Source organism: Chrysochloris asiatica, unplaced genomic scaffold (assembly GCF_000296735.1).
Source record: "Chrysochloris asiatica unplaced genomic scaffold, ChrAsi1.0 scaffold00206, whole genome shotgun sequence".
Lineage (NCBI taxonomy): Eukaryota > Metazoa > Chordata > Mammalia > Afrosoricida > Chrysochloridae > Chrysochloris > Chrysochloris asiatica.
In genome coordinates, this window is record NW_006408724.1 from 1,691,994 (window position 1) to 1,719,648 (window position 27,655).

A 27,655-nucleotide genomic window follows, 5' to 3' on the forward strand; every position below is an offset into this window, starting at 1 on the left:
ACCGATTCAATGGTACCTAACAACAACAATCAGTATGATAATAGCCTCTGTGAATGACGTGGAGAGAGGGAGAGAAGTAATTCAAAGAGTGTACAGTTACTGTGTTGAAGTTGAGGTGTATTAATACCTCATTATTGTTGCTGTGTGCTGTTAAGTCAATTCCAATTCATAGTGACTCTGTACAACAGAGGGGAACTGCCCTACAGGGTTTCCTAGGTGATAATTTTTACAGACGGAGCCCTAGTATTGCGGTGGTTAAGGGATTAGCTGCTAACCAAAACGTTAAGCTGTTCAAAACCCACCAGCTGCTCTGTGGGAGTAAGATGTGGCCGTCTGCTTCCATAAAGACTTATAGTGAGTTTGTTTTTGACTTCACATGTATTTATTGCTATAAACAATTATCAGAGAACTTTAATAATTTTAAGGAGCTCTGGTAGCATAGTGGTTACAAACTGGGTTGCTAACCTTAAGGTCAGCAGTTCGAAACTACCAGCTCTTCCACGGTAGAAAGATGAGGCGTTCTGCTCCTGTAAAGATTCTGCCCCCCCCACCCCACCCTGTAAAGATTTATAGCCTCAGAAACCCTGTAGAGGGTCACTATGAGTCGGAACCAACTCCACGGCACACCACCACCACCACGTAATACTTTTATATATACTTTTTTGTTTATTAAAAATAATTTTGTAAGTTAATCTTTAATTATCTCAGAAAAATTAACATTTTCTTTCAGTAAGCATCCCAGAGCTCACACACTTAAATATCCACAGGAACTAGGCAAGTAATATGAAAGAGGAAAGTCGTCTAGGGGTCCCTAGATGGTGCAGTTAATGCACTTGGCTGCTAACCTGAACATTGGTGGTTTGAGTTCACTCAGAGGTGCATGAGAAAGGCCTGGTGATCTTCTAAAAAAAATAAGCCACTGAAAACCCTGTCAAGTACAGTTTTATACTCTGAGACACATGGGGTCGCCATGAGTAGGAGCTGACTCCATGGCAACTGGTTTTTAAAAAGAAGTCTGAGTTTAAGAGGAAAAAGCTGGAGAACACATGTCCTTTCTAAAAGTAGCAGCTAAAGCCAATTCCCACTACATGGAAAGCCGGTCTTACCAGGTTAGCTGGTTTTTCAAGAAAAGTCAGAAACTCAACTCGAATTTATGCATGAAATCCCCAATGTGAATATGTCAGTAATTAAGAAATGATTTTCAAAATATTTTGTGAACTTAACAAAAATACATCAAGAGGTCAGGGTTGGCTCATGAACTATCAGTTTCTTTTTTTTTACCTTTGTTGCAAGCGTGTATAAACATAGCATTTTAATTTTATCCATATAGCAGAAACTAAATGACTAATAATAAAAGCTCTTCACCAGTAACAGAGCCAGATTGAGATTCTAGTGCGTTTATCCTAAAAGTAGTTATTTCCTTAGGATAAGCGCTGGGCTGCCAACCACAAAGTCAGTGGTTCACACCTACCAGCCACTCCTTGGAAACCTTCTAAGGGGAGGAGCCCTGGTATGTGGCACTGTCAGATAAGCACTTGACTATAAATTTAATCTTAAGGTTGGTGGTTCAAACTCACCAACTGATCCTTGGACACTCTATACAGGGCTTATACTCTATAAGTGAGAACAGACTTGAAGGGGCTTAACAACAACATGAGCCAGAAATGGTACTTAAACAATAAACAATAATGATTTTGTAGCCTGTTTGCCTAACAAATGGAAATATTCCTACTGTTGTGGTTAGGTGCCATCAAGTTGGTACAGACTCATAGTGACCCTATGCACAATAGAACGAAACACTGCCTGGTCCTGGGCCAGCCTCACAATTGTTGCCACGCTGGAGCCCATTAATGCTGCCACTTTGCCAATCGATCCATCCTGCTGGGGGTCTTCCTCTTTTTCTCTGACCCTCCACGCTACATGATATCCTTCTCCAGCAACTGGTCCCTCCTGACAATATGTTTCCGAGGCTTGAAATCTTTATGGAAGCAGACTGCCACATACAATCAAGAAAGATGGCCAAAGTTTTACACTTGATTCATCCAGATGTGCTGAGTCTTCAAAATGTAAATTTTAGGCTGAAGCTCCAGTAAATAAATTATTCATGACTAAGGAGCTCTGGTAGTGTAGTGGTTACGAACCGGGCTGTGAACCGCAAGGTCAGCAGTTCGAAACTACCAGCGGTTCCGCAGGAGAAAGATGAGGCATTCTGCTCCCGTAAAGATTTACAGCCTCGGAAACCCTGTGCAGGGTAGCTATGAGTCGGAACCGACTCCACGGCACTTAACAACAACAACAATCAAATCAACTGGAGTCCTGGTGTGGCACTGTGGGCTAATAGGTCAGACTGCAAAGAACTACATGGTTGGTAGTTCAAACTCACCAGTTGCTCCTTGGAAACCCTATACTGGGGTCACTATGGGTCAGAATCAACTTGACAGCACTTAACAACAACAATCAAATCAACTGCCGATGCCTCCAAAACCATGCTTTAATTGTGGAGGACCTAATTGTAAAATATTTATATAAACTTAAAACTCAGCTGAACTAAGTTATATGAAGTTTTAAAATACCATGCTGGTATTTTAAAATTCTAGCTTAGTTTAATTGTTGTAGAGCTGATAAGACAGGGAGACTACAATTATCTGGACATTATTTATACAACATACTCATCCTTTCATTCAACATATATTGTAATGCCACAATTTCCAGTCTATGAGCTTGATAGATCTGCAAGTTTATAGACTGGTGAGGGGGCTACATTTACTACTTATTTCAAGGAAACATGGACCTAATGGTGCTACAGGGGATCCAAGAACAAGGAGCCTCTAGGTTGGTGAACTCGAGCTTGGTGGAACTGCAAGAACACAGCTCAGATTCTGTGAACTCAAAGTGATCTTTCTTTGGTATTCCTCCTTTTTTCAGGAGTTAGTGTACTCTTTTGTAAAGCAAGTTTTGACTGTAAAATTCTAACAAACTGGATTATCTTCTGATTTAAGCCACTTGATGTGGCACTGTAGGATAAGCAATGGACTGCTAACCACAAGGTTGGTGGTTCAAGCTCCTCAGAAAACCTATGTTGTTGTTATGTTATTAGGTGCCATCGAGTTGGTACCAACTCATAGACACCTTGCACAACGGAAGGAAACATTGCCCGTCCCTGCACCAACCTTTACAATGGTTGATACGTTTGAGCCCAATGCTACTGCCACTGTGCCAATCCATCTCACTGGGGGTCTTCCTCTTTTTCTCTGACCTTCCACTCTACCTAACATATCCTTCTCCAGGGTCCTTCCTGATATGTCCAAAGTATGATAGACCAAGTCTGACTGTTCTGGCTTCCAAGGAGCACTCTGGCTGTACTTCTAACACTTATACAGGGTCGCTGTGAGTAGGAAACAACTCAAAAGCACTAAGAACAACAATTCAATTGTAAACAACGTGTTACGTTTCTTTTGGGAAGCCAAAAACTAATATGAACTTGAGAATCATCAAAGCAAGCAGAGGCGAGGCTCACGGGTAGCAGCAGTTTTCATCTTGGCGCCAGGGTCACCTGAATGTAATTGGGTTTGCACAAAATGTAAACCAGCTTTCACTGCGGCAGTGACCAGAACGTGGTCTCATGGACTCCGCTGGAAGTCAGTAGGCCCGGCTCTAACTTTTAAACCCAGGTTTGGGGGAAGGCGATCTGAAATTAGGAATGAGTAGGGCCCACATTTCTTAGTGAAATGTTATTTATAGCAAAAGCCTGGAGAAGTCAGACAACAGCAGTGCTGCAGCGCGGTGCCACTGCCATGCAAGCAGGTCTCACACCGCTCACCTTCACAGTCGACCCTCGGCCACCCCCCGGGCTCCGGGCCTTGCGCCGACATGGAGTTAGAGACCCAAAGGCCGGTGAATAAGGCCAACACTGCTACTGGGCTCGCGCACCACATGCCTCCGCCACCCGTGCCCCCAAACAGACGCGCCGCTACCGCCCAGTGCTCTACACGATACAGGACAGACACGAGCGTTTACTAAGAACTTGCCGGGAGTTGCTAGGACATATGACGCACGTACACTGTGAATTTCCATTGGACAACCCGACAGGGGAAAGGAGAGGGGGCGGAGCCAAGGAGCCGCTTCTTTCCTTTCCCTGTCTGGCGCGTGCGCACTATTCTACGCGGTGTGCAACTCCCCGAGCTGAGAGGGACGCACTAAAGCAATTGGCCGACCTCTCGAAATGGAAGGCGGAATCTTCATACTGATTGGCTGCGACGTACGAGGCCCAAGCGGAACAGCCGGACGCCGTGGGCGGGCGGGAACGTGAAGTCTCCGCGTTGCCTGATGGGACTGTTCGGAGGCCGGTAGCTGTTGCCACTGGGGGACCACTCGTTACTGCTGCCGCCGTCGCTGCCGTTTGCTGTTTCTGCCGCCTTATGGCGGCCATCGGCGTTCACTTGGGCTGCACATCAGCCTGTGTGGCCATCTATAAGGTGAAGGACTTGGGGGGCTGGGCTATGCGGATAATGTCGGCCACTCGGTCGCCTGGCTGCATGTCGTTTACTGGGTTGGGAACGGCGCGTCGAGTGAAGTTGCAGTGGGAAGAGGTGAAGGGTCGTGTGGACCAGGCCTCATTCTCCGCGGCGACCCCGAGCGGAAAGCCTGCTACGTGCTGGCAAGGTCCCAGGGACGTCAGGGCCGAGGGATGCCCGGAGGTGGGCTTGCGATCCCAGTGGGGTCGCGGCTGCAGCGTGTTAAAAGATGTGTGCCGGGCTGCGGAACTGGGGCCCGAACATCTGCGAACCCGAGATCCCTGGACGGCTGCCAGGAGAGGGCGGGTTGCTGGCGATGTGGAACTGGAGTGGTGGCTCTGATGAACCGTGCCTGGCTGTGAAGCGAGTTGGTCGTGCGTGCTGTGCTGATTTGTCCTTTCTGGACTTGAGATTCAAAGTGAAGGGGGCTCGTGGCCTTCCTCTCATCGGTGGAAAGTCGGAAGGAACAAAATAACGAACTCCCTTGTTCTTGATTCCATGTTTCAATGTCAAATGATTGGGCAGCAAAAGCCAACGGGATTAGTGCTACTTAGTTTGTAAAAGAGAAGGGAAGAAGATGTATCTGTGGGGGAAGGGAGAGAAGTAGAAAGGCTGATGTAATAATAAGCTTGTTGTTATTGTATATAAAAAGGTGGTTGTTAGGCTTGATCCAATTACTGGCTCTGCAGAGCAGACTGAAAAAATGAGGCAGTTCTTGGAATGCAAGCCTTCTATAAAAACTAGATAATTTATAGTGGTAATTATCTACAAATTTAAAATACTGATATAGCAATCTCTTCTCCATATTTGTAAAATAACATTGACTCATACATGTCTGAGTATGTCTAATAAGCCTATATATTTCGTTTCCAAACAACTAATACAGTTGTGTATTTTTTTTATCCAGGATGGCCGGGCTGGTGTGGTTGCAAATGATGCAGGTGATAGAGTTACGCCAGCTGTTGTTGCTTACTCCAAAAATGAAGAGGTACAAGTCCTTTCCTGTTTGTACTTGGAAATGATTGGGAATTATATGTATTGTAATGTATTGCTTTTTTTCAGGTTGTTGGACTCGCAGCAAAACAAAGTAGAATAAGAAATATTTCAAATACAGTAATGAAAGTAAAACAGATCCTTGGCAGAAGGTAAGGGATGAAGTAATACTTTTACATATGGCAGTAATATTGTGTTTATAAGTTTTAAGCATAGCATGTGAAATAAAACTGGAAACACCATAGTTTGTCCTTTCGTTGCTTTTCATGACTGAGTCATTTCAGAACGTACACCCTGTCAGCTGTTTCTTTTGTTTATTTGTTTGGACTCTTCTCAAGGATGGGAGTCACTTAGACGTGTGTTTCTTGACTGACAGATCTTTTAATTGGCAGTGTTGGTAACTGCCAATATTCATTTTTGATAATTGAGTCATTTAGAGGGTAATTTGGACTATTCACATTTTTATATTTTACATGTTTTATTTTTTAACCGAGAACTTGAAAGATTTTGTAGAAATTTGAAGACTTTGCACTGTAGTAGGATTTTACAAAACCTGTGATAATTGATCATAATTTATGTAGAAACTATCGATTGATTTTTCTAGGTCCTTTGTGACACTTTCTTGGAACTAACTTTTCCAGTTGTCTGCACATTTCCTTATTAGAGAAATGGCTTAATTAAATTCCTAAGTAAGAATCAGGTTAATCTGTTGTAACTTTAAATTAAGAGATTAAAGAGGATTGCTTTCCCAGACTTCTGTTTCCTTAAATTATAGATTAGTATAATAATTAGAGGTTTTCATTTTCTCTAGAGTGTTAATACTTAATATATACTGTTTTTTTAAATTTCAAAGAGCTTTCACATCTGTTATTTTATTTAATCCTCTTAACACCCTGTAAGATTGGTAGGACAGGTATTTTCCCTCCTCATATATAGGTGAGAAAATCAAGGCAATTAGAAGTTATAGCATTCCCAAATTAGTTAGGAGAGGAACAAAATAGTACTTCAGTTTTGGTCTTTTCTCAACCCCAGGTTCTTTCCTTTGCACTTGGTTTAATTGAAGATTTAAGTAATAATTTACATGTTTATGGTATTTAAAATGCTGGGATTACAGATTAATTTCAATATATCTTTTATATAAATAATTATATTTTTGCTACTCAACTTTTTAGTTAACTTGAACTTGATATTAAATTCTGTTCCTTAGGATAATAATGCATTAAACCAAGAACAGTGACGTGTTATAGAGAGAATTCAAATTTTTGTGATGATACCTATACTTCTACATTCTTTTACTCATTCATAAGATTATTTCTGAGCATATTAAAAATAAGTCGGTTGGTGTCAAAAATTTTATAATTCCAAACTCCTGAAAAAAGTCAAGAGTTATACATAAGCCTTTAAGCTAGAACCACTGTAAGCAGCCAACAAAATGTTTTTGTTTGTGTCATGCTGTTATTTTGGGACAAATAGTCAGAATAATGTTGTGGCTGTCTTCTGCCATGTTATGTAGAAAGCTTTGTATTAACAGAAACAATGTAAGCTCACCTCTCTGGTCTGAAAGTGACCTTTTGATAAAGAAATGCCAGAGTGATAGATGGGTAACACATGGTCACAGCATGCTCCCTAGACCAAGGTTAGTAAGGGTGAGCACGCTTCAGACATCTTGCTACCACATGGTCCTGCTAGTCCTTCCCAGAACTAGCTGCTTTTTGGTCCAGGTTCTTTTCCCCTCCGTCTGTCTACCTGCCAGGCAATGGTGATTTTTTTTTTTTTTTTTTCACAGTAGTACCAGGTCTCAGCCTTTGAAGCATTTGGCCGTATGTAGAGGAACCAATCCTTTTGTTACCAAACCAGTAAGGCCTTTATAAGCCCCTGATCCAATACCATCCTGGGCAAACACCCACAGTAGGGCTTTCTCAGTCTTGGCATCATACCTGTTTCTCAGGGACTCACAGGTGTCTCCACTTAACTTGCTGCCGAAGTTATCCTTACACCCTCCCTGTAACTCTCGTTCCCCTGTGGCCTTCCAGCCAGAAATGCGGTCCTTGGACCTGGCTTCTCAGCAATTAGCCCTGAGAGGGAAGAATCGGCTGGCTCCTGGAAATACACTGAGAGCACACAGAGCTTCCCCACACCTTCAGATTTGCATCTTGCTGTCCAGGAAGTTTCCTTCAGCTAGCCTTCCTTCCCAGTTCACTATGGCCAGTACCAATAGCAGTGCGGGCATCCGGTGGTCCAGACAGGAGACACGAACTCTTCTCTCCATACTAGGCGAGGCGGAGTACATTCAGCGCCTCCAGACTGTGCATCACAATGCAGATGTCTATCAGGCTGTGTCCAAGCGAATGCAGCAGGAAGGCTTCCGCCGCACCGAACGTCAGTGCCGCTCCAAGTTTAAAGTTCTAAAGGCATTGTATTTAAAGGCATATGTTGCCCATGCCACAAGTATGGGTGACCCACCACACTGTCCATTTTATGATACGTTGGATCAACTTCTCCGAAATCAGATAGTGACTGACCCAGACAACTTAATGGAGGATGCTGCTTGGGCCAAGCACTGTGATCAGAATTTACTGGCCTCTGATCCCCCAGTGGAAGAGGGAACCAGCATTATAAATGCAAAAAGGACTCAGACAACAGATCATCAGCCTGTCTTGAAAACAGTTTCGGAATCCAATGAGGATTGTCAGCTGAGACTCAGTGACCGGACACAAGAAGCCAGTGATCTTGAGGACTCCTGGGATGAATCTTCGGGTGCAGGTAACTCCCAAGCATGTGAAGGATTGGGGTCCCGGAGCAACAATATTCTAAACAGTGTTTAGTAGTATCCTGTAGTTCCAGTTTCTTTCCTGCCCGTACCCCCTTTTTAACCTAATGGTGAGGAAAAGGGCTCCAGGTTTTAAAAAGCTATAAACCTAGGTGTGTAAGGTATTAACTCTTACTAAACTTAGAAGTGCTCAGTAAGAAAAAAACTCTTGGCATTATTTATAATGGGTACTTAGGAATTTGTAGATATGGAGTGGGTTGGATAACTACATGGAGAGGGTTTTAGGAAGGTTGAGATTGGGGAGGTTTTGAAGGTAAAATATCCAGGATAAGGAAATGAATTCTTTTCTCAGACATTGCCTGGAACTTCTACAGTTTTGTAATTTGTCTCAGTTCTGCTGCTGGCTCCAAGCATTCCATTAGCAGGAATGTCCTCGTTGCAACATTGTTGCTTTGTTTTTCAGGGTGCTCTCAAGGGACCCCCAGCTACAGCAGCTCCCACAACCTTTTCAGAGGTGCAGTTGCTCCCTGTCAGAGCAGCACCATGACCAGACTGGGTGTGTCCGGTGAGCCCAGTCCCTGCACCAGCACCCACCGAAATACTACTGGTGTAGCCTCCACACAGCGGCCTCAAGTCTCCTCTTCTAGAGTTCGTTTTGTTTCTGGTGGAGATAGGCCTTTGACCAGTGAGCCACCACCAAGGTGGGCAAGGCGAAGAAGGCGTTCAGTAGCCAGGACTATTGCTGCTGAGTTGGCAGAAAACAGGAGATTGGCACGAGAACTTTCAAAACGTGAGGAAGAAAAATTGGACAGGCTGATTGCTATCGGTGAGGAGGCCAGTGCTCAACAAGACACTGCCAATGAGCTTCGCAGGGATGCTGTGATCGCAGTCAGACGTTTGGCAACAGCAGTGGAAGAGGCAACTGGTGCTTTTCAGCTAGGGCTTGAAAAATTGCTTCAAAGGTTAATTTCCAATACCAAAAGTTAGGTACTGATTACAAAAGGGTGTATTTCCTAAACTAACAAGTCTAGTTTCAACACCTGCCTTCTAGTACTCTAGCTCCTTTCCTGATGCACATAGTCCACAGACTGGAAAAAAGAAGTGGATGGATCATTAATATGCAGAGTAATGGCAGAATACATGGTAATTCATTTTCCCAGGATTCTCTACTAATTGGCAGATGTTCCAGAAATTTGAGGGGTGGCCTAATGGAAAAAGGATTGAGCCAAGTCCAGAGACCTAGTTAGTCCTGGCTTTGACATCGATTCCCAATGCGACATGAGGCAATTTAGTTTACCTCTCTATAACAGTTCCTTCATCTGTAAAAAGGGGGAATAGATGATATTCCTGACCTGCCTACCTCACAGGGTTGTTGTGAGGATCAGATGGCTAATAGATGTGAAAAGGTTTTAAAGTTTAAAAGCACTATACACGTCTAACTTTTAATATGACCTTGACAGGGGTAAGGCACATTAGTCTACAAAATACAGAAGTATGGTTGTATACCATGACCTCACTCTTTGAACCCTTCCTTTTCTAGTTTAATTTTCTACTGATCTGCTTCATGGAGTTTCAGATCTTCCTTTTTAAAGTCTCTCTGTAGGTCACTTGAGGACTCCTGGTGTGGTGCTGTATGATCAGCACTGGACTGCTAACCACAGGGGTCGGCAGTTCAAATTCACCAGCCACTCCTCGGAAACCCTATTTGGGGTCGCTGTGAGTTGGAACCAACTCAGTGGCACTTGACAGCAACATAGGTCATTTTTAGGGAGTCCTGGTGGTACAGTGGTTAGCACGTGGCTGTTGGCCATGAGGTGAGTTTGAGCCCACCAGGCAGGAGCAAGCTGTGGTGGTCTGCTTCCCTAAACATGATAGCCTTGGAAACTGGGTAGTTCTACTCTTTCCTAAACGGAGTCCTGGTATGGCACTGTGAGATAAAGCACTAGACCGGAAGGTCTGTTTGAACCACAAGGTTGGTAGTTCAAACTTAACCAGCTGCTGGGTTGCTATGAATGAAAACTAACTCCATGGCACTTACCAACAACAAAGGGTCCCTGTGAGTCCGAATCAACTATGACAATGGGTTTGGTTAGCAGTTCATTTGGCTAATGTAAACAAAATGTACCTTTTGGTTTTCACTGCTATACAACAGCATGTCTAGCACATGTCTTCTAGTAAGCGCTCTTACTAGCCAGACCATCTTTCCTTTATTGTACTAGTTCTTAGTCTGTCAACACACAATATCGAGAACAGTTGGCAGGGAGTCAACAGTAGTGTGCTATGGTTCATAACTTTAATAAAAATAAAATAATTGGCTGTTTTATAAATAGTAAATGTTTGTAAATGGTTTGCATTTTCTATTATTTGGGTCCCTTTTATGTATGAGTGTATGTCTTTTAAGTTTTGGTTGCCATTTGAACATTGTGAAAACAGTTTGACTTATATCAGCATCTCAGTCTGTTTTTAGCTAATTTCATTCTTTTCTGTCAGCTGTTTTCTGTGCAGTATGTTGTAGAGGCCAAGTCCCCAAAACTTTTCTTGTAGGGCACTGTCAGATGAAAGTTCATCAAGTTTTTGGTGTCCAAGGGGTTTCAAAGAGTTAGTGGGAAAATTCCATTATGTTCTCATTCAAAGTTTCAATGATCTGAAGCCCACTTATATAGTGAAAGAGAACAGCTTTGTTCCTCTAGCTTTGGGAACACTTGAGGGTAGTGTGGATAAAGACTGCCTACAGGTGATAATAACGTCTAAGCACAAGCCCTTAACAAATAAAATCCGCCCCCTTCCTATGGGAGATAGGTATTCAGCCACACTTCCAATTTACTCTAGAAAGGAAGGCACTACTGGCCATTACTGAACTAACTGAAAGCTTTTAGTGGTTTCCTTTGTACTTTCAGGAAATACAAGTAAGAGGCATTGGGATTTAAAAACCTTTTCTACAATTTAGTGGCTAAAAAAATGGGGAGGACATGTTGAGAAAGGTTTTGTTTGGCTTTTATAGTTTACAGACCTGGGTGCTTAACTAATGCTAGAAATAGAAATAGATGAAGTGGTCCCCAAAGTAGTCGGAACATAACCTTGATTAGGTGGCAAATTAGCAACTGCTCTGATGGATAGGTGAGGTAGCTTGGTATGGTAGAGTACATTGGAACCTAGTTACTATTCCCAGGTTCAGATCCTGGGGCGGTTTGTTATATTGAGCAAGTCACTTACCCTTTTTGTACCTCGATATCTTTCTCTAAAATGAGGGATTTGTGTAGGTGGCTTTTCTAGCACCCTCCAATTCTAAAAACAATAAAAGCATTAACAGTAAGGGGCAAAAGGAAAAATGAGTATATGAAATAATATTTTCAGTCACAGCATATTGGTGCATGTTTGAACTACTGGAAACATTATAAAGCACGTTGTGCCACATTAATATATATTACTATAGTCATGAACTTCTAAGTACCACAGATTCCTTGCTCTAAAGGCACAGTGCTCTTAAGGCATTAGAATGGATATATACGAGGGAACTTCAAAAAGTTTGTAGAACAATTGAATTAAAGTTAATGGAATTTTTTTTGGAAAGCTTTTTAAAGCCCCCTTGTATATATTCATCTTCTCAATTTTTCTAGGCTGTGGTATGGAAGGTAAGTGTCAGTTGTAATTTAATAAGGCTGGTGTAGATAAAGCCTTCTGAAAAAACACCGACTACGTTAATCTATTCATGGTAGCAAAGTACACAGGCAAGGATTTATATGAGATGAGTGCTATTAAAAAACAAGTGGCGTTAAGCTTTGGAGATTGTATTGTGAAAATCTCTTGAAAAAGGTTATGATGTGGGAAAAGGCAAAGTAAGGTGCTAAAGGAGTAAATAAGACTAAAAATGCTGTTCAGAAGGGATGTTGCAATAGGGAGGCAGCTGTATGGGAGAATGCAAGCCTAGGAATCTGGCCTGAGTTCTAGACCTAGCCATTAGTAGCTGTATATCCTTAGGCAAGTTGTTTCACCATTCTGTAACTTAGGTTCCTCATCTAAAAAGTGGGAAACTACTAATTGTCCTACTACCTACCTCACAGGGATGTTGTGAGGATCAAATGAACCAACAGATGAATGAATGTAAAATGCTTTTAAACATGTAAGGCACTATAATGTAACGAGTGGAGAAGAGCCTATAGCACTTTCGTGCTGGGATTTGTCAAGGGTGTGGGCCTACTGACAGTGCACGAGACATTTAAAGAGGGAAGAGGACAAGGAAAAGACATTGCTAGTGAAGGTCCAATGGTAGGGTTAACTGCCTCCTACTAAGGATCATAATGTAAATGAGGTGCTGGGTAAACTACCCCCACCCCCGTCTTTGTTTTTCTGTTAAATTAATTAATCCTGGTGTGGAAAATAAAGCTTTTACTATACGTAGCTGTGGGTCATTCCACTGTTTTCTGATGGTGTCCGTGGTCATTTGTCGCCTCCATCCTCTGGTTTCTGCTATCATCCAGTGTCACTAGAAACCACCTGTGCGTTCTGTCTTCAAATGAGAGAGAGACCCTTTTTCGGGGCAATTCAGAATAAATTTCCATCACTAAGAGTTGTGTACATTTCTGAAATATCTTTCCTGGTAAATGACGACCGTATCTTAGTGGTAGGTGACCTATACAGAATAGCATCAATTATTCTGGTAGACTAAAATTGTATTCTAAAGAAAACAGAACTGTTAGATATTAATGCTGAAATGGCATTACCATTGCAAAGAAACACTATGAGCCCACTTGATCTTTTTTTTTTTCCCTTGTAGGATAAACACTGAACCACAAGGTCAGTTTGAACCACCAGGTCAGAAGTTCAAACCCACCAGCCGCTCCTCAGAAACCCTCTTAGGGTCACTTTGAGGCAGAAATAACTTGACAGCTCTTAACAACAATAATAGCTCTTGAATATTTGGAACGTGATGTTCGGTTTAGAAAAAGGAAGAATGGAGGATTTAGTGAAAAGTATTAAACTGTATTAAAGATCTAAAATCTAATTACTTCTGCCGTAATTGTGTGACAGGGCAAAAACTGCATATTTCTTCTAAGTGGTTTTTAGGTGCTAGAGAAGCCATGTAAAATGAACTAGTCCATTTTAAACCCCTTGTGTCTGCCTTTTATTTATATAGGTTAGAGTCCTCAGATATATAGTAACTCTTTAGCAGTTACTATAGGTACCATCAAGTCACTTATGACTCATAGTGAACCCATGTGACTGTTCCATGAGTTTTTTTTTTAAGACTGTAATCTTTTAACAGAATCAAACTGTCACGTCTTCCACCTGCAGAAATCCTGGGTGATTCGAACCACTAACCTGGCTGAACACTTAACCATTGTAACACCAGTGCTCCTTCTTCAGCTGTTAACTTTCAAGTCCTCTTACTAAGCATTTCAGGCTGGTCTCGAAATACAATAGTTCCAACCCCTTAGAAGAAATAGTTCATTTAAAGGTAGTGGTCTAGTTCGTCTTGGCTTCTAGGTAAAAGTCAGTGGTTAAAGCATCCAGCCCCTGCTCATTTCAGTGTTACTGGGAGGCAGTATGATGAAGTAGCCGGATAGAGAAGGTTGGGGCCAAGTCCTGGGTCTGCTCCTTATTTATCTGTCAGTGAGTTCTTCAATCTTGTTAAAATAATAGCTGCCAAACTAAGTGCACTTAGGTGTTTTAAAGATCAATGAGGCAATAACTACACAACACCCTTTGTTTGAATTTTCTCATTACCGTAGTATTTTTGTCTAGTATACAATGTAGTATATAATGCCCACATTGTATAGGACGTTATTGTAGATCTATCTAGTACTCTGCACGCTGGATTCATTCTCATTAATACCTTTCCGTGTACAAATTGATACTTTTGTTCAATTGTTTTGATTCTTAGATAAGAGAATATATAAAATATATCACTGATATGAAAAATCACCCTTAAATAGTAACTGTTTATAGCAGCGAGGTCGACAAGAAAGAACTGTTGCATTTGAATGCAAATATCAATACATTAATAAGGATTACTATAACTGTTTCCCTAAAGATTTAGAAGTTCTATATAAGATCACTGTGAGTCAGAATTGACTCAATGATAGTGGTTTTGGTTTCGCATTTTTGGATTCTACTTAATGAAAATTACCCATTTAAATACTATCTGATAACATTTGAAGTTTTACTAAGTAACTTAATATGTTTTTATATTTTTGTATTCATTGGTATTAAAAATCGTCTTCTTTAAATCTTGTATCTCAGCGATACTGACTTTAATACGTAGCTATCTTTACTTTCTTTATGAACAGCTCTGATGATCCACAAGCTCAGAAATACATCGCAGAAAGTAAATGTTTAGTGAGTATGGTTCTGTTATTCCCTATTACTCAAAGTAATTGCCAAGGTCATGACATACAACATTGTTTGAAATTTTTTGTTTTTAATAAAATGATTGTTCAGCACAATTACAAATATTTCTTTTGTAGGTTATTGAAAAAAATGGGAAATTAAGATATGAAATAGATACTGGAGAAGAAACAAAATTTGTTACCCCAGAAGATGTTGCCAGGCTGATATTTAGTAAAATGAAAGGTACAAAGCTCACAGAGATAGTAGTAATTAACTTTAATGATCTTTTAGAAGTTAACCTTAAGAAAAAGGAGGTACTTTTGAATCTGAGGGGGTTAACATATTAGCTGGAAGAAGCTTACCTGAACTCTAGTCTTCTCTTTGCCACACTGGCCATATAACCTTGGCCGTAAAACTAATGTTAGTTTTTATATCAGTAAAATGAATACATTGGGCCAGATTAGCATTTTCAGAAAATATCTTAAAATTAGTTGTCAGATAAGCTTGATAAATAATGTTACTTTCAGTTGCCAGTCAGTGGATTTTGACTGCACCCTTTTGTGTGCAGAGTAGAGGTGCACTCTCTAAAATTTTCATGACTCTGACGGATCAGAAGCAGATCACTAAGCTTTTCTCCCAAGGTGCCTTTGGGTGGGTTTGACCTGTCCACCCTTCCATTTAGTAATTAAGTAGGTAGCCATCCAAGGACTTTTTAGTGACTGTTGTGTCTTCCTCTTCATGATTGACAGTATGCTTTTGGCAGTCATTTAGGCAGAGTAAGCACTCTGGTGGTGCAGTGGTTTAGCACCTGGCTGTTAATCAAAAGGTCAGTGGTTCAAACTCACTAGCCACTCCTTGGAAGAAATCTGTGGCAGTTCGCATTCGTAAAGATTACAGTTCTCTGCCTTACAGAGTCACTATGAGTCAGAAGCGACTCCACAGCAGTAGGTTTGGCTGGGTGTTTTTTGGTTTTATCACTACTTTATAAATGAAGGTTCTGAAATAAGCAGAATTCAGTGGAATAATTTAAAATTCTGGACGAGATGAGGTATAAGGCCTACATCGATCCTGGAATTTGGTTAGGAACTTGGGGGATGGAAGCAGGCGGCCCTTCGGTGTGTTGAACTTTCTTTTATATACTTACACACTGATAACATTAGAAGCTCACATTTACCGAACTGCCTAAGACATGGCTAAACTCCTAAACCTCAGAGCCAGGCTCTAACAAGGCCACACAAAGTGCTGTGTGACTTCAGAGAGTAAGAGAAAAGAACTGACAGGGTAGGATAGTCAAGGGAACTAGAAAAGTTATTGTACTGAGAAAATCTTGGGCACAAATTAATGTATTTCGGAAAGGATCACATGATATTTTTTTTCTAGTCCATCAAATTTCTTTATCTATTTTTTAATATATAGAGACAGCACAGTCCGCCTTGGGTTCAGATGCAAATGATGTCGTTATTACCGTTCCATTTGATTTTGGAGAAAAGCAGAAAAATGCTCTTGGGTAAGTATATAACATGGGGTTTATCATCTTTACTTAATTAAAGGAAATACAAATTTTATGATCCCATCATACAGTAAAAGGTAAAACTGTATTTGAAAATAGCTTAGGCAGTAAAATTGTGCATGCAAATAACAGTATGGTAACAATCATTAATATTTTTTATCTTTTTGTCAAGAATGCAAAATCAAATGTGTGGTATACCTTAGCGGTTTTGATTTACTGAGTTAAATAAGATGTTTTCAATTACTGGGTTAAGTTGATGTTTATATGAATCATTTTGCCTAAATTTCATATAATTAGGTTTGTGTGGAGAACTATATAAGAATACGCAGGGTTTTTGTTTGTTTGTTTTTTCCCCAAAAAGAGAATGTGCCATTTTATAAAATATTTGCAATTACTTCCTCATCTTAGATCTTAACACCAAAATTAAAAAATAGATATTACAAGTCATTTACTGAGTCTTTGTTTTGCTTTGACAAGCGTTACAGTTGCATCTGAGGCAGAGAATTGACTGACTGACTTTTGAAAACTGCCCCTAAAATAAAGAATTGGAAAATTCAGATTATTATAAATTTGTCTTAATTTTTTTGCACACTTTGTGTAAGCATGGGCAATTTGAAAGACTTCGTTTTCTTATTTAGCACAAGTATGTATTTTCTTTGTCAGGAAAATAAACCCTAAACATTAATATTTTAAACAAGAAATGGTTTGTTCTTAGAGTTATGCCCATTTCTTGTGTTCTGTTATCTTGCTTCTAAAAATCATTACACTTCATGTTCTGTTTATAAGTCTTATATGCTTTTGCATAAAATCTTTAGTAGAGCATTTCTAAAAATGTAGAATTGAACATGGTGTCATATTAAATTCATTGAAAGCAAATTGTTTGCAGGGAAGCAGCTAGAACTGCTGGATTTAATGTTTTGCGATTAGTTCATGAACCATCTGCAGCTCTCCTTGCTTATGGAATTGGACAAGACTCCCCAACAGAAAAAAGGTAATAACAAGACTGGTAGTTGTCAGTATGTCGGTACAGAAAAATGTTAAATTATAGTAATTTTGTAAGTAGGCATCGTTACATAATGTAGTGGTTCCCAAATTATCTGGGTGCTGACCTAGAGTTTTTTGAAATAAATAAGAGGGGAAAGCAGAGAAAGGACAAACAGGATGGAAGATTAAGCTTTCCGGCCCGCCTTTTGTTGCTCTTACTTTATCCCTTTACTAGAGAATTATTTGAAAATTCAAGACATAAGACACTACCAAGTTCTAATTCAAGTTGCTATTGTTAAGAGTCATAACAAGTGCCAAGAGGACTCAATAGTGTGGCACTGTAGGATAAGCACTGAACTCTGAACCACAAGGTTGGTGGTTTGGTGGTTCAAACCCACCAGCTGCTCCTCGAAAACCCTACACGGGGTCGCTATAAGTTGGTACTGACTCAACAGCACTTAGCAACAATAAAGTTTCTGAGGCTGTAAATCTTTATGGGAGCAGAAAACCTCCTCATTCTCCCAAACTTCAAGTTAGGAGCCTGTTAATTTTACGACTAATTTCATTTGTTAGACATGATTGGGAACAGTAGGTAATCCTATATAAGTTTGATTTCGCAGGAGATGAGGGAAATCTGGAAAGGGACTTGGTGCTTTTGGTGGTGAAATAGTAAGAAGTTAGCCACCTTCGAATCAGCCTCTGACTCGGGGCAACCTCCTGCACCATGTGACTGTGAACCTTAGGGTTGTCATTGGCTGATTTTTCTTTTTCAGAAGTAGACCACCAAGCCTTTCCTCGTAGTCCTTAGTCTGGAACTTTTGCTGAATCTGTTCAGCATTATAGCAGTATGCATGTCTTCATTGACAGTTGAGTAATGCTTGTGCTTAAGTTTAATTGCTGGGCAGCAAACCTGAATCTCCTGCTTAGAAGGCAAGAATTTTACCACCAACCATTTTACCCTAATTGAGTTGTCAAAATATGTCTTTATAGTCCTGATGCAGCATGCAATTTTAAGGAAATTAATTGAGGTATTGTGTTAAATTTTCCTCTTTGTTTCACCTCATTCCTATTTCATACTTAAGGAAATATGCATAAGTCACTCAGATATTTTAGCTGGAGTAAGTAATATAGAACATCAGAAACTGTAAATTTCTCATACGTAGGAAACTGGGTGCTAGCTCTTAGTTTTGCATATGTTTTGTATCTTTAAAATATGTTTTTGCAATAGTAAGAGAATTATTGATACTAATGTGTAAAATTTTCTATCTGTTTCTCTTACAATTCACTATAATTACAAATTTCATTTTGATTTCCTTTGAAATTTTAATGTTTTGAACTTGATACTCTGAATTCAGTTTTACCAGCATGATTAAATAAAGAAGAACTTGGGGCTTGGAATGAGAAGATCTGGGGTCTAGGCTTCATTCATTAGTAGTGACTAGACAATTTAGTCAGTTTCCTCTTCATTTATAATTTGAAGGATATTTTTAGTTTCCTGTTCATTTATAATTTGAAGGAATCAAACTAAATGACTTTTTTAATGTCTAGCCATGTTTTAAAATGTTGTGATTCTCTAATAACTTAACTGTTTGTCTTTTGAAGCAATATATTGGTGTTTAAGCTGGGAGGAACTTCCTTGTCTATCAGTGTGATGAAAGTTAACAGTGGGATATATCGTGTTCTTTCAACCAACACTGATGATAACATAGGTGGCGCACATTTTACGGAAACCTTAGCACAGTATCTAGCTTCTGAGTTTCAAAGGTGAGTATTAATGGACTTGGTAATACATTTTGATTGATGGTACTCTTTAGGTTTATTTTCTTTTCCCCTAATTTATCTTAAGTTGCTCTGCTTTGAAGGAGGAAGTGCATTTTCTGACTCCGCACTAACAGCAACAATGTAAAGTGGATATTTTTGTTTCCATCTTTAACAGTGTCGTGAGGAACCCTGGTGGCACACTAGGCTAAGTGTTGGGCTTCTGATCCCCCAGCCAGTCCTTTGAACAAAGATGAGGCTGCCTGCTCCATAAAGATTTTCCAGTCCCAGAATCCCTTAGGAGCAGTTTGACTCTGTCCTATGGGGTCAGTATGAGTGTGACTCAACTTGATGGCAATGAGTATCCAAGCAGAGCAAGGGTGAAGGGACTTGATGCTTCTTTTGGTGGTGAAATAGTAAGACGTTAGCTACCTTTGAATCAGCCTCTGCCTCAGTGTTGCCCAGCAACACTGTACTTGTCATTATTCCTTACAATAGAAGACCACCAGACAGTGAACTGTGAGCTTAGAGCTCAAATTTCTCTGATTTTTAATGTGCTGTTTTTACTATCTTGATAAAGGAGAATACAGGTCTCACTGCCTTCTGAACAGCTTTTTTAAAAAATTTAAGTCTGATGAAGATTTTGATAGTTATCTTACAGTGACTTGGTATCTTACAGGGTAATTTCAATTACTCACTATCACAAGAAATATTTTTGTTTTGTTATTGGATGAATTATTGTTTAGACATATGAACAGTCAAAAAAAAAAATGTATATAAATATATATTTGGATGTTGTTGCTCAGGAAAAAAAAAATGTAGTTGAAAACAGAATTTCCACCATTTTGACTCCCCTGGATTTGTTGAAAACAAGCCTTGAAACAAAGTGGTCATTATTCATTTGTTTAATAAAGACTTATACTTTTTTTTTGTTATTGTTATAAAAGTGTTATTTCAGTAAAGCCAGTGATCACTGCTTAGCAAGTAGTTTTTAAAATTAGTTCATTGGAGACAATGGAACTATAATTTTGCATACTTTGTATGTATAATATTTCTTTGAAGAAGCACTATTAATTTCCTGGGTTTTTTTTTTTTTTAATGCTGGACAGATAAATTTATGCCATTAAACAGTGACTGTGTTATGGTTATAGGTAAGATATGAGACTTTGAAATCACCTTAATTTCTGTTTTTTTATCTGCAAAAATGACATCTCCTCTACTTACCTAAAAGTTTGATCTATTTTTATGGTTACAGATTGCCGCGATTCAAAGTATTGAGTAAACTAGTTATTCATTTTTTCTTGAGAGAACCTGTCTTTCAATTGCAGGAAGTTTCAAAGAGATTAGAAGCCATATACTGAAGTTTGATATTTATGTTGATTCATGAATTTGTTATTGCCCTAATAAGGATTATTCAGATTTCAATTATAATGAATTTATTTTAGTTTTTATTGCTGTAAAAATACAACTTCAAAGTCTGTTTTTAATTTAGATCCTTTAAACATGATGTGAGAGGAAATGCTCGAGCCATGATGAAACTGATGAATAGTGCTGAGGTTGCAAAACATTCTTTGTCAACCTTGGGAAGTGCCAATTGTTTCGTTGACTCATTATATGAAGGTCAAGATTTTGACTGCAATGTGTCCAGGTAACACTGAAGTTCAAAAAACGTAAATAAGAAAGGATTTCAAGTACAGTCATATTTAGGTATAGGTTTCTCACATGGGATTTTTGTTTGTTTGCTTTTGATTTACTAAGCCATCTACAAAAGGGTTGCTTCCCTTTCTTTACTCTTGGGACCCAGTTTTTATCAGACTAAATACCTGTTCCATAAGTAATTATGTTAGTTGCTTGATCTGTTATTTTACAGCTACAAATAGCAGTATGTGAAAAGGATTCCTAGATCTTTTAAAGAAAGGTGAGGTGAGATAAGGTATCTCCTACTAAATTGCAGTCCTACCTATATGTTCCTAATTCTTTGCTTGATGTGGGACTTATATACATGTTTCAATGGATACTTGTAACTTAGTTGTTAACATTGTTTGACAGGCATTATTCTCAGTACTAAGCACATGTTTACTCACTGAATCCTCATAACAGTTCTGTGAGGTAGGTACTGTTTCTCTAACTTTTGTATAAGGAAGCTTAAACACTGAGAGGTTAAATTCATTGGCCGACGTCACACAGCAAGCAAGGAATGTGCCTGGCATTCTGACTCAGGCAGCTTGACGCCAGGGTTCATCATCTTTTACCATTAAACTGTACTGAAGATATACATCTATCTTAGTTTGTTTATTCAGTCATCCATCATCAATATTTTAATTGATTTCATGATTAATTTAAATTTTAATTGCTTTTATGACGTTTAGCAAATACAGATTGTTGTTGAGTGTCGTCAAATTGGTTCCGACTCATAGTGACCCCACATTTCCAAGGAACAGCTGGTGGGTTTGAACCGCCAACCTTACAGCTCAAAGCTGCTGATACAGTGCATTATCCTGCACTCCACAAACACAGATTAATGTGTATAACATTGTTTTTAATATCCAAATAGGATTTACACACTCCAAAACATTTGACTCCATGATTCCTTTACTCTGAAAGTCCAAAAGGAGGACTTGCTCAATCTTTATATGTTGCATTTCATTAACAGTAACAGCTAGTATTAGTTAAACCAGTTGCTTTCAGTAAATTCTTACTCATGGTAAACCCATGTGTTGCGGAGTTGAACTCCTCCATAGGATCTTCAGGCTGTGACGTTTCAGAAATAAATCTCCAGACTTAACCATGCACACCACCATTAGTGAACACTATTAAAACCTCCCAACACCCTAACAAGTGACTTACAAAATAGTACAGTTTTCCATGTTGTTATTGTTATGTGCCTTGGAATTGGTTCCTACTCATAGCGACCCTTTACAGGGTTTCTGAGGCTGTACATCTTTATGGGAGCAGAAATTATGGGAGCAGAAAGCCTCATCTTTCTCCCTTGGAACAGCTGGTAGTTTCAAACTGTTGACCCTGAGTTTAGCAGGCCAATTCGTAACCACTACACTACCAGAGAGTATTGTTAAAGTGCCATTGAGTTGGTTCCAACTCATAGCAGCCCTATCTGTAATAAGGTTTCCAAGGAGTGGCTGGTGAGTTTGAATTGCTGACCTTGCAGTGCAAATCAACCTTGTGATTCAATACTTATTCTGCTACAACACCACACCAGGACTCCTCGTTTGAGGTTTCTACTTTTTTTTTTTTTTTTTTTAACTTCTTTGTGGATCGTTGTAGTTTATCTTTATCATCTCCTGGGACTTTCTTGCAGACTCTAGATCTTCATTCTCCAATACAGTAGCCGCTAGCCACATGTGTTTCATCAGTGTAAAGTAATTAAGAATACATAACATTAAACATTCAGACCCTTAGTAGCACGAGCCATTGTTCATGTGCTCAGTAGTCACATAGCTGGGGCTTGCAGAAAAGCTTTGTCAGACAGCACAGCTTGAATCTTTAACACTTAGAGCTACAAACCAAAAGATAAAAAAGGTGTTAAATTGAAATCCCTTTGTAAACACAATATCTTTATTTCTTTTCTATTTCCAGAATTCCTAACTGAAGTTTAACCAAGGCCATTAACCAAGGGCATATTATATGCTTGTTTATTAATATTAGTAATTAAGAAGGAAATAGAGCTTTGTAATTTTCCATTAAGGAAATTCTACTTTTAACACGAAGATTTCCACCATGAAAGTACATTTTAGTACCTATATATTGTTATTCTCTGGTAACGTAGTGGTTACGAATCGGGCCGCAAACCTTAAGGTCAGCGGTTTGAAACTACCAGCTGCTCTGCGGGAGAAAGATGAGGCTTTCTACTCCCGTAAAGATTTACACCCTCGGAAACCCTGTACAGGGTCGCTATGGGTCGGAACTGACTCAGCGGCACTTAACAACAACAACAATTGTTGTTATTAAGTGCTGTGGAGTCGGTTCTAACTCATAGCGACCCTTTATAGGGTTTCTAAGGAGGACTGGTGGATTTGAACCCCTAGCCTTGTAATTAGCTCTCTGGTGCTCACCCTATAGTGCTACATTTATGGTAATGGTAGTTACATGCTATGGAGTTGGTTCTGACTCATAGCAACCCTGTACAGGGTTTCCAAAGCTGTAAATCTTTACAGGAGCAGAAAGCCTCATCTTTCTCCCGTGGAACAGCTGGTAGTTTCGAACTGCTGACCTTAAGGTTCTCAACCCAGTTCGTAACCACTACACTATCAGAGCTGCTGCTACATATGTAATACAAATGCATTTAGAAATCACTCATTTGCATTTAAGAAGTTCATTTTCATGAATATATATCTTAAAAGTATATGCTAGCATTTAAACTTTTCAGGCAGTTTAAAACAAATAAGTGCATCATAGATTCAGACTATAGTGAAAGAATTAGAAAAAAAGTAGCAAAAATTTATAAATTCTGTAGGATCAATTGATTTGTTAGGTATTATTCATAGGTTACTTTGAAGCTTACAAGTAGACCATGGGCAAGATAGGCTTCTACCTGAATCTGATATTAGATATCTTCATATTCATAGATTAATAACTTAGACTTACCCCTCCCCACATCCCATCTCCATGATATTACACTGGTGGGTATTTAATACCCTATTTTTGACCATAAACCTATCCTTCAGAAAGCATCACATTAGGGTTTTGCGTTAGTCTTCACAAGAAAAGGATGTCTTGTTTGATTATATGAAGTCTTTCCTCTCTTTCTTATCTGTGTGTATGTGCAGAGCAAGATTTGAACTCCTCTGTTCTCCACTTTTTAATAAATGTATAGAAGCAATCAGAGAACTTTTAGAGAGAAGTGGATTTACAGCAGATGATATCAACAAGGTAATATTTACAAATATATGTAAAAATTTTAATGAGATTTTATTGAGTGTTTGGTAAAAGTTTATGCAATTTAGGTTCCCATTTAACAGTTCCCATACAGTTCTTAGTTAAGTGACATTTGTTGTTAAGGTTCTGACTCATATTGACCCTGCTTAGGGTTTCCGAGGAACAACTTGTGGGTTTGAACCACCAACCTTGCGGTTAGCAGTCCAGTGCTATTTAACAATGTATGTGTCAACATTCTAATTATATTGATTGTTCCCTTTCTAGCACTCTAGTTTCTCTCTCCCTTTGTTTATAAGAAATTGTTGAACTTTTAATCTTTTACTGATTGATCATCTTTATGAAGGACCTTGATCTTATGAGTAATATCCTTGATTTTATGTGCCACTCTATTTTTCACTAAAAGATGATGATGTCAGGAGACAGGTTTGGTTGTAGACTTAGAGCATGCCTAAGTGGGTCCTCTGTTCTCTACTGTTTGTTGTTTTCTTTTTTCATTTGTTTTATGTTTTTGCAATTGAGAGTTTGAGTTCTCCAAATTTTTCTCCCATTCTACACAGGACCAACGATTGTGGCCCTGGTAATATTCCTAACGTACTTTTCAGAGTATTTTCTGATGTGCAATTTAGGAAACAGCCCTTGGGTATTGAAAGAAATACTTTCGTGCATTTATGTTTTCTAAGATTATTTTAATCAGTAAAGAAAATTGTGATTAATGACTACTGAACTCATAGATAATATATATTCAGTTTCCTAGCCAAACAGTAATTAATTCCTTTCCAGTCTATTTTTTTGTATGTCCGCACTGATGGATTGGTGTTTAAATGCTCAGTATGTGCCATGTGCTGTGTCTAAATGTGTTCCATATAATAGCTCATTAAATACTCACCGGTAACGGTTCCCATTCAGAAGTGAAGTTCTTCCTGGTGGTGCGGGGATTCTGTTCTTGGCTGTGGTTTTAACCCACCAGGAGCTCTCTGGAGAAAGATGTGGCAGTCAGCTTCCACAAAGATGACAGCCTTGGAACCCCCCCCATCAGGTAGTTCTCCTTGATCCTGTAGGGTTGCTACGAGTTAGAATTTGATGGCAACAGGTTTATAAGTGAAGATATCAAGGTGTAGAGAGATTAAATAACTCGAGTAATTTTGAGTTGTCTAATGTTTTAGTTTTTTCACCCAGTATAACTTCTATTCATTAAGCATTGTTTTTTTATGAATTTAAGGTTTACATAATATTTTTCATTTTCATTATTAAAGTAATTAGTATTCATACAAGAAAATTCAGAAAATAAGGAAAATCAACCAGTGTTACATTTTGGAATATTTCTAACTAGCCTAGCTTGTATGCATAGGTTTGTTTTCTAGCTATAGTACTTTGTTTATATAATATTTTTTTATTTTATATATAAGATTTTCAATTTTGCTTTTTAACATATATATATATACATATATATATATAAAATACTCAAACCAGTTCTCCACTAATCATACTGTGGTGGCTTGTGAGTTGCTGTGATGCTGGAAGCTTTGCCCCTGGTATTTCAAATACCAGCAGGATCACCCATGGTGGACAGGTCTCAGCTGAGCTTCCAGACTAAGACACACTAGGAAGAAGGAGAGATAGTCTACTTCTGAATTTCTAACCATTAAAAACCTATGAATAGCAGTGGAACACTGTTAGATATAGTCATGGGAGATGACAATATGAATAGTACCAAAATATTGTCAAATATAGTGCCAGAAGATGAGCCCCCCAGGTTGGAAGGCACTCAAAGTACAACTGAGGAAGAGCTGCCTCCTCAAAATAGAATTGACCATAATGACATAAATGAAGTCAAGCTTTGGGGACCTTCATTTGCTACTGGGGCACAACTCAAAATGAGGATAAACAGCAGTAAACATCAATTAATAATTGAAACATGGAATGTACAAAGTACAAATCTAGGAAAATTGGAAGTTGTGAAAAATAAAATCGATGTCCTAGGCATTAGTGAGCCGAAATGGAATATTAGCCATATAGAATCTGACAATCATATGATTTACTATACTGGGAATCACAAATTGAGCAAAATGACATCACATTCATTATCAAAAAGAACTTATCAAGATTTGTCTTGAAGTACAGTGCTGTCTATGATAGGATAATACCCATAGGCCTACAAGGAAAATGAGTTAATACCACTGTTATTCAGATTTACCCACCAACCACTAAAGCCTGTGATAATGATGAATTTGAAGAATTCTATCATCGTTTTCAGTCTGAAATTGATCAAACATGCGATCAAGATATATTGATAATTACTGGTGATTGGAATGCAAAGAATTGAAACAAAGAGGAAGGATCAGTAGTTGGAAAATATGGCCAAGGTGATCGAAATGATACTGGAGATGGCATGATAGAACTTTTGCAAGACCAAGGGCTTCTTCATAGCATATACCCTACCTTTTTTAAACAACGTAAAAGATGACTGTACATCTAGACCTTTCCAGATGGAATACACAGAAATCAAATAGACTCTTTCAGGGAAGAGTCGCCAGAAAAGCTCCATATCATCAGCCAAAACAAGGCTAGGGACTGACTGTGGAAGAGTCCATCAGTTGCTTGTATGCAAGTTCAGGCTGAAGCTGAAGAAAATTAAAGCAAGTTCAAGAGAGCCTAAATATGACCTATCCCACCTGAATTTATAAGTCATCTCATGAACAGATTTGAAGCATTAGGTACTAATGGCCAAAGACCATCGAACTGTGGAATGACATCAAGAACATCATACAGGAAGAAAGTAAAGGTTCATTAAGAAGACAGGAGGGAACGAAAAGACCAAAATGGATGTCAGAACAGATTCTTCTTTCCTATATTACTGCATAACCTTCAGACATACTATTTAAACTAGATTCTTCAATTTTAGGAATCCTGGTGTGGCGCTGTGGGTTAATAACACTGGACTGCTAAGTTGGTTTGAACTTGGAAGGTTGGCATTGCAAGCTCACCAATTTATTTACAAGGGTTTCTATGGGTCGGAACTAACTTGACTGAACAATAACAACCTTACAAAGGAAAGGCACCGAAGATTACTTCGCTCGTGATTATTTTTGTACCTCAAGGTTATTTGGTATCCCCCACAGTAAAATGATTGGGTCAAAAAGTATAAACAAGGCAAGTTTTATATCAAGTTACGTTTTGTTTCTTGTATGTAAATACTCATTTCATATTCTGTACCAATGGTGTCCGTGTACATGCTTTATAGAATCAGAACATTTACTGCCTTTTGCTGCAGTCTTCTTTTGAGGAGAAAGATGAGGCTTTCTGCTCCTGTGAAGATTTACAGCCATGGAAACTACATACAGGGTCAGCTATGAATAAGAATCAACTCAGCAGCACTGAACAAAACCCAACAACAAAAGTTTACTGTTTAATTTTCGTCCTGTTAGGGAGGAAATTATTTTGATGTATAGAAGTTTTCACTATGTAGTTAAATCTATTGATCTGTTATTCTAATTCCTTCATCTGCTTTTAAGTTTATAAATACCATCTTTTTTCTTCTTTTTTTTTTTTAACACTTATACCAGATACTGTGCTCGGTGCTTGGGGATTTGGTGGTGTTCTTAGTGGTCATAGAGTCAATTCCGACTCAAGATGACTACTTGCGTGCAGAGTAGAGCTGCTCTGTTGGGTTTGCAAGGCTGTGACCTTTTGGAAACAAATCACCAGGTCTGTCTTTTGAGGTTCCCTGGGTGAGTTTTAAATGCCAGCCTTGGGCTACCAAAGGAGTGCTTAATTGCTGGAACGTGATTGAGCTTGAAAACAAGCCCACCTGAATCATAAGTCTTATAATATTAGTAGTTCTAGATTGTTTTTGTTGTTGTTAGGTGCCATCGAGTCGGTACCGACTCATAGTGACCTTATGCACAC

General features: G+C 39.1%; 3 protein-coding genes across 3 annotated transcripts in view; 2 read left to right on the forward strand and 1 right to left on the reverse strand.

The window, feature by feature from the left end:
- Nucleotides 1–3,937, reverse strand: part of CDNF (cerebral dopamine neurotrophic factor) — a 23,465-nt gene extending 19,528 nt beyond the window's left edge. The window contains exon 1 of the mRNA XM_006872595.1: nucleotides 3,821–3,937. Coding sequence (XP_006872657.1) covers nucleotides 3,821–3,935 — 115 coding nt within the window. The 5' untranslated portion in view covers nucleotides 3,936–3,937. The remainder of the gene's footprint in view (nucleotides 1–3,820) is intronic.
- Nucleotides 3,938–4,347: 410 nt separating this feature from the next.
- The window catches only part of HSPA14 (heat shock 70kDa protein 14), a 36,987-nt gene continuing 13,679 nt past the window's right edge, over nucleotides 4,348–27,655 (forward strand). Inside the window, exons 1-10 of the mRNA XM_006872597.1 lie at nucleotides 4,348–4,475; nucleotides 5,422–5,502; nucleotides 5,577–5,659; nucleotides 14,565–14,613; nucleotides 14,742–14,847; nucleotides 16,021–16,111; nucleotides 17,001–17,105; nucleotides 18,701–18,862; nucleotides 20,349–20,504; nucleotides 23,641–23,743. Coding sequence (XP_006872659.1) covers nucleotides 4,419–4,475; nucleotides 5,422–5,502; nucleotides 5,577–5,659; nucleotides 14,565–14,613; nucleotides 14,742–14,847; nucleotides 16,021–16,111; nucleotides 17,001–17,105; nucleotides 18,701–18,862; nucleotides 20,349–20,504; nucleotides 23,641–23,743 — 993 coding nt within the window. The 5' untranslated portion in view covers nucleotides 4,348–4,418. The remainder of the gene's footprint in view (nucleotides 4,476–5,421; nucleotides 5,503–5,576; nucleotides 5,660–14,564; nucleotides 14,614–14,741; nucleotides 14,848–16,020; nucleotides 16,112–17,000; nucleotides 17,106–18,700; nucleotides 18,863–20,348; nucleotides 20,505–23,640; nucleotides 23,744–27,655) is intronic.
- LOC102824023 lies at nucleotides 7,547–9,264 on the forward strand. Its single transcript, XM_006872596.1, has 3 exons — nucleotides 7,547–7,569; nucleotides 7,999–8,270; nucleotides 8,741–9,264. The coding sequence occupies exons 1-3, from the start codon at nucleotides 7,547–7,549 to the stop codon at nucleotides 9,262–9,264; spliced, it is 819 nt and encodes a 272-aa protein (XP_006872658.1).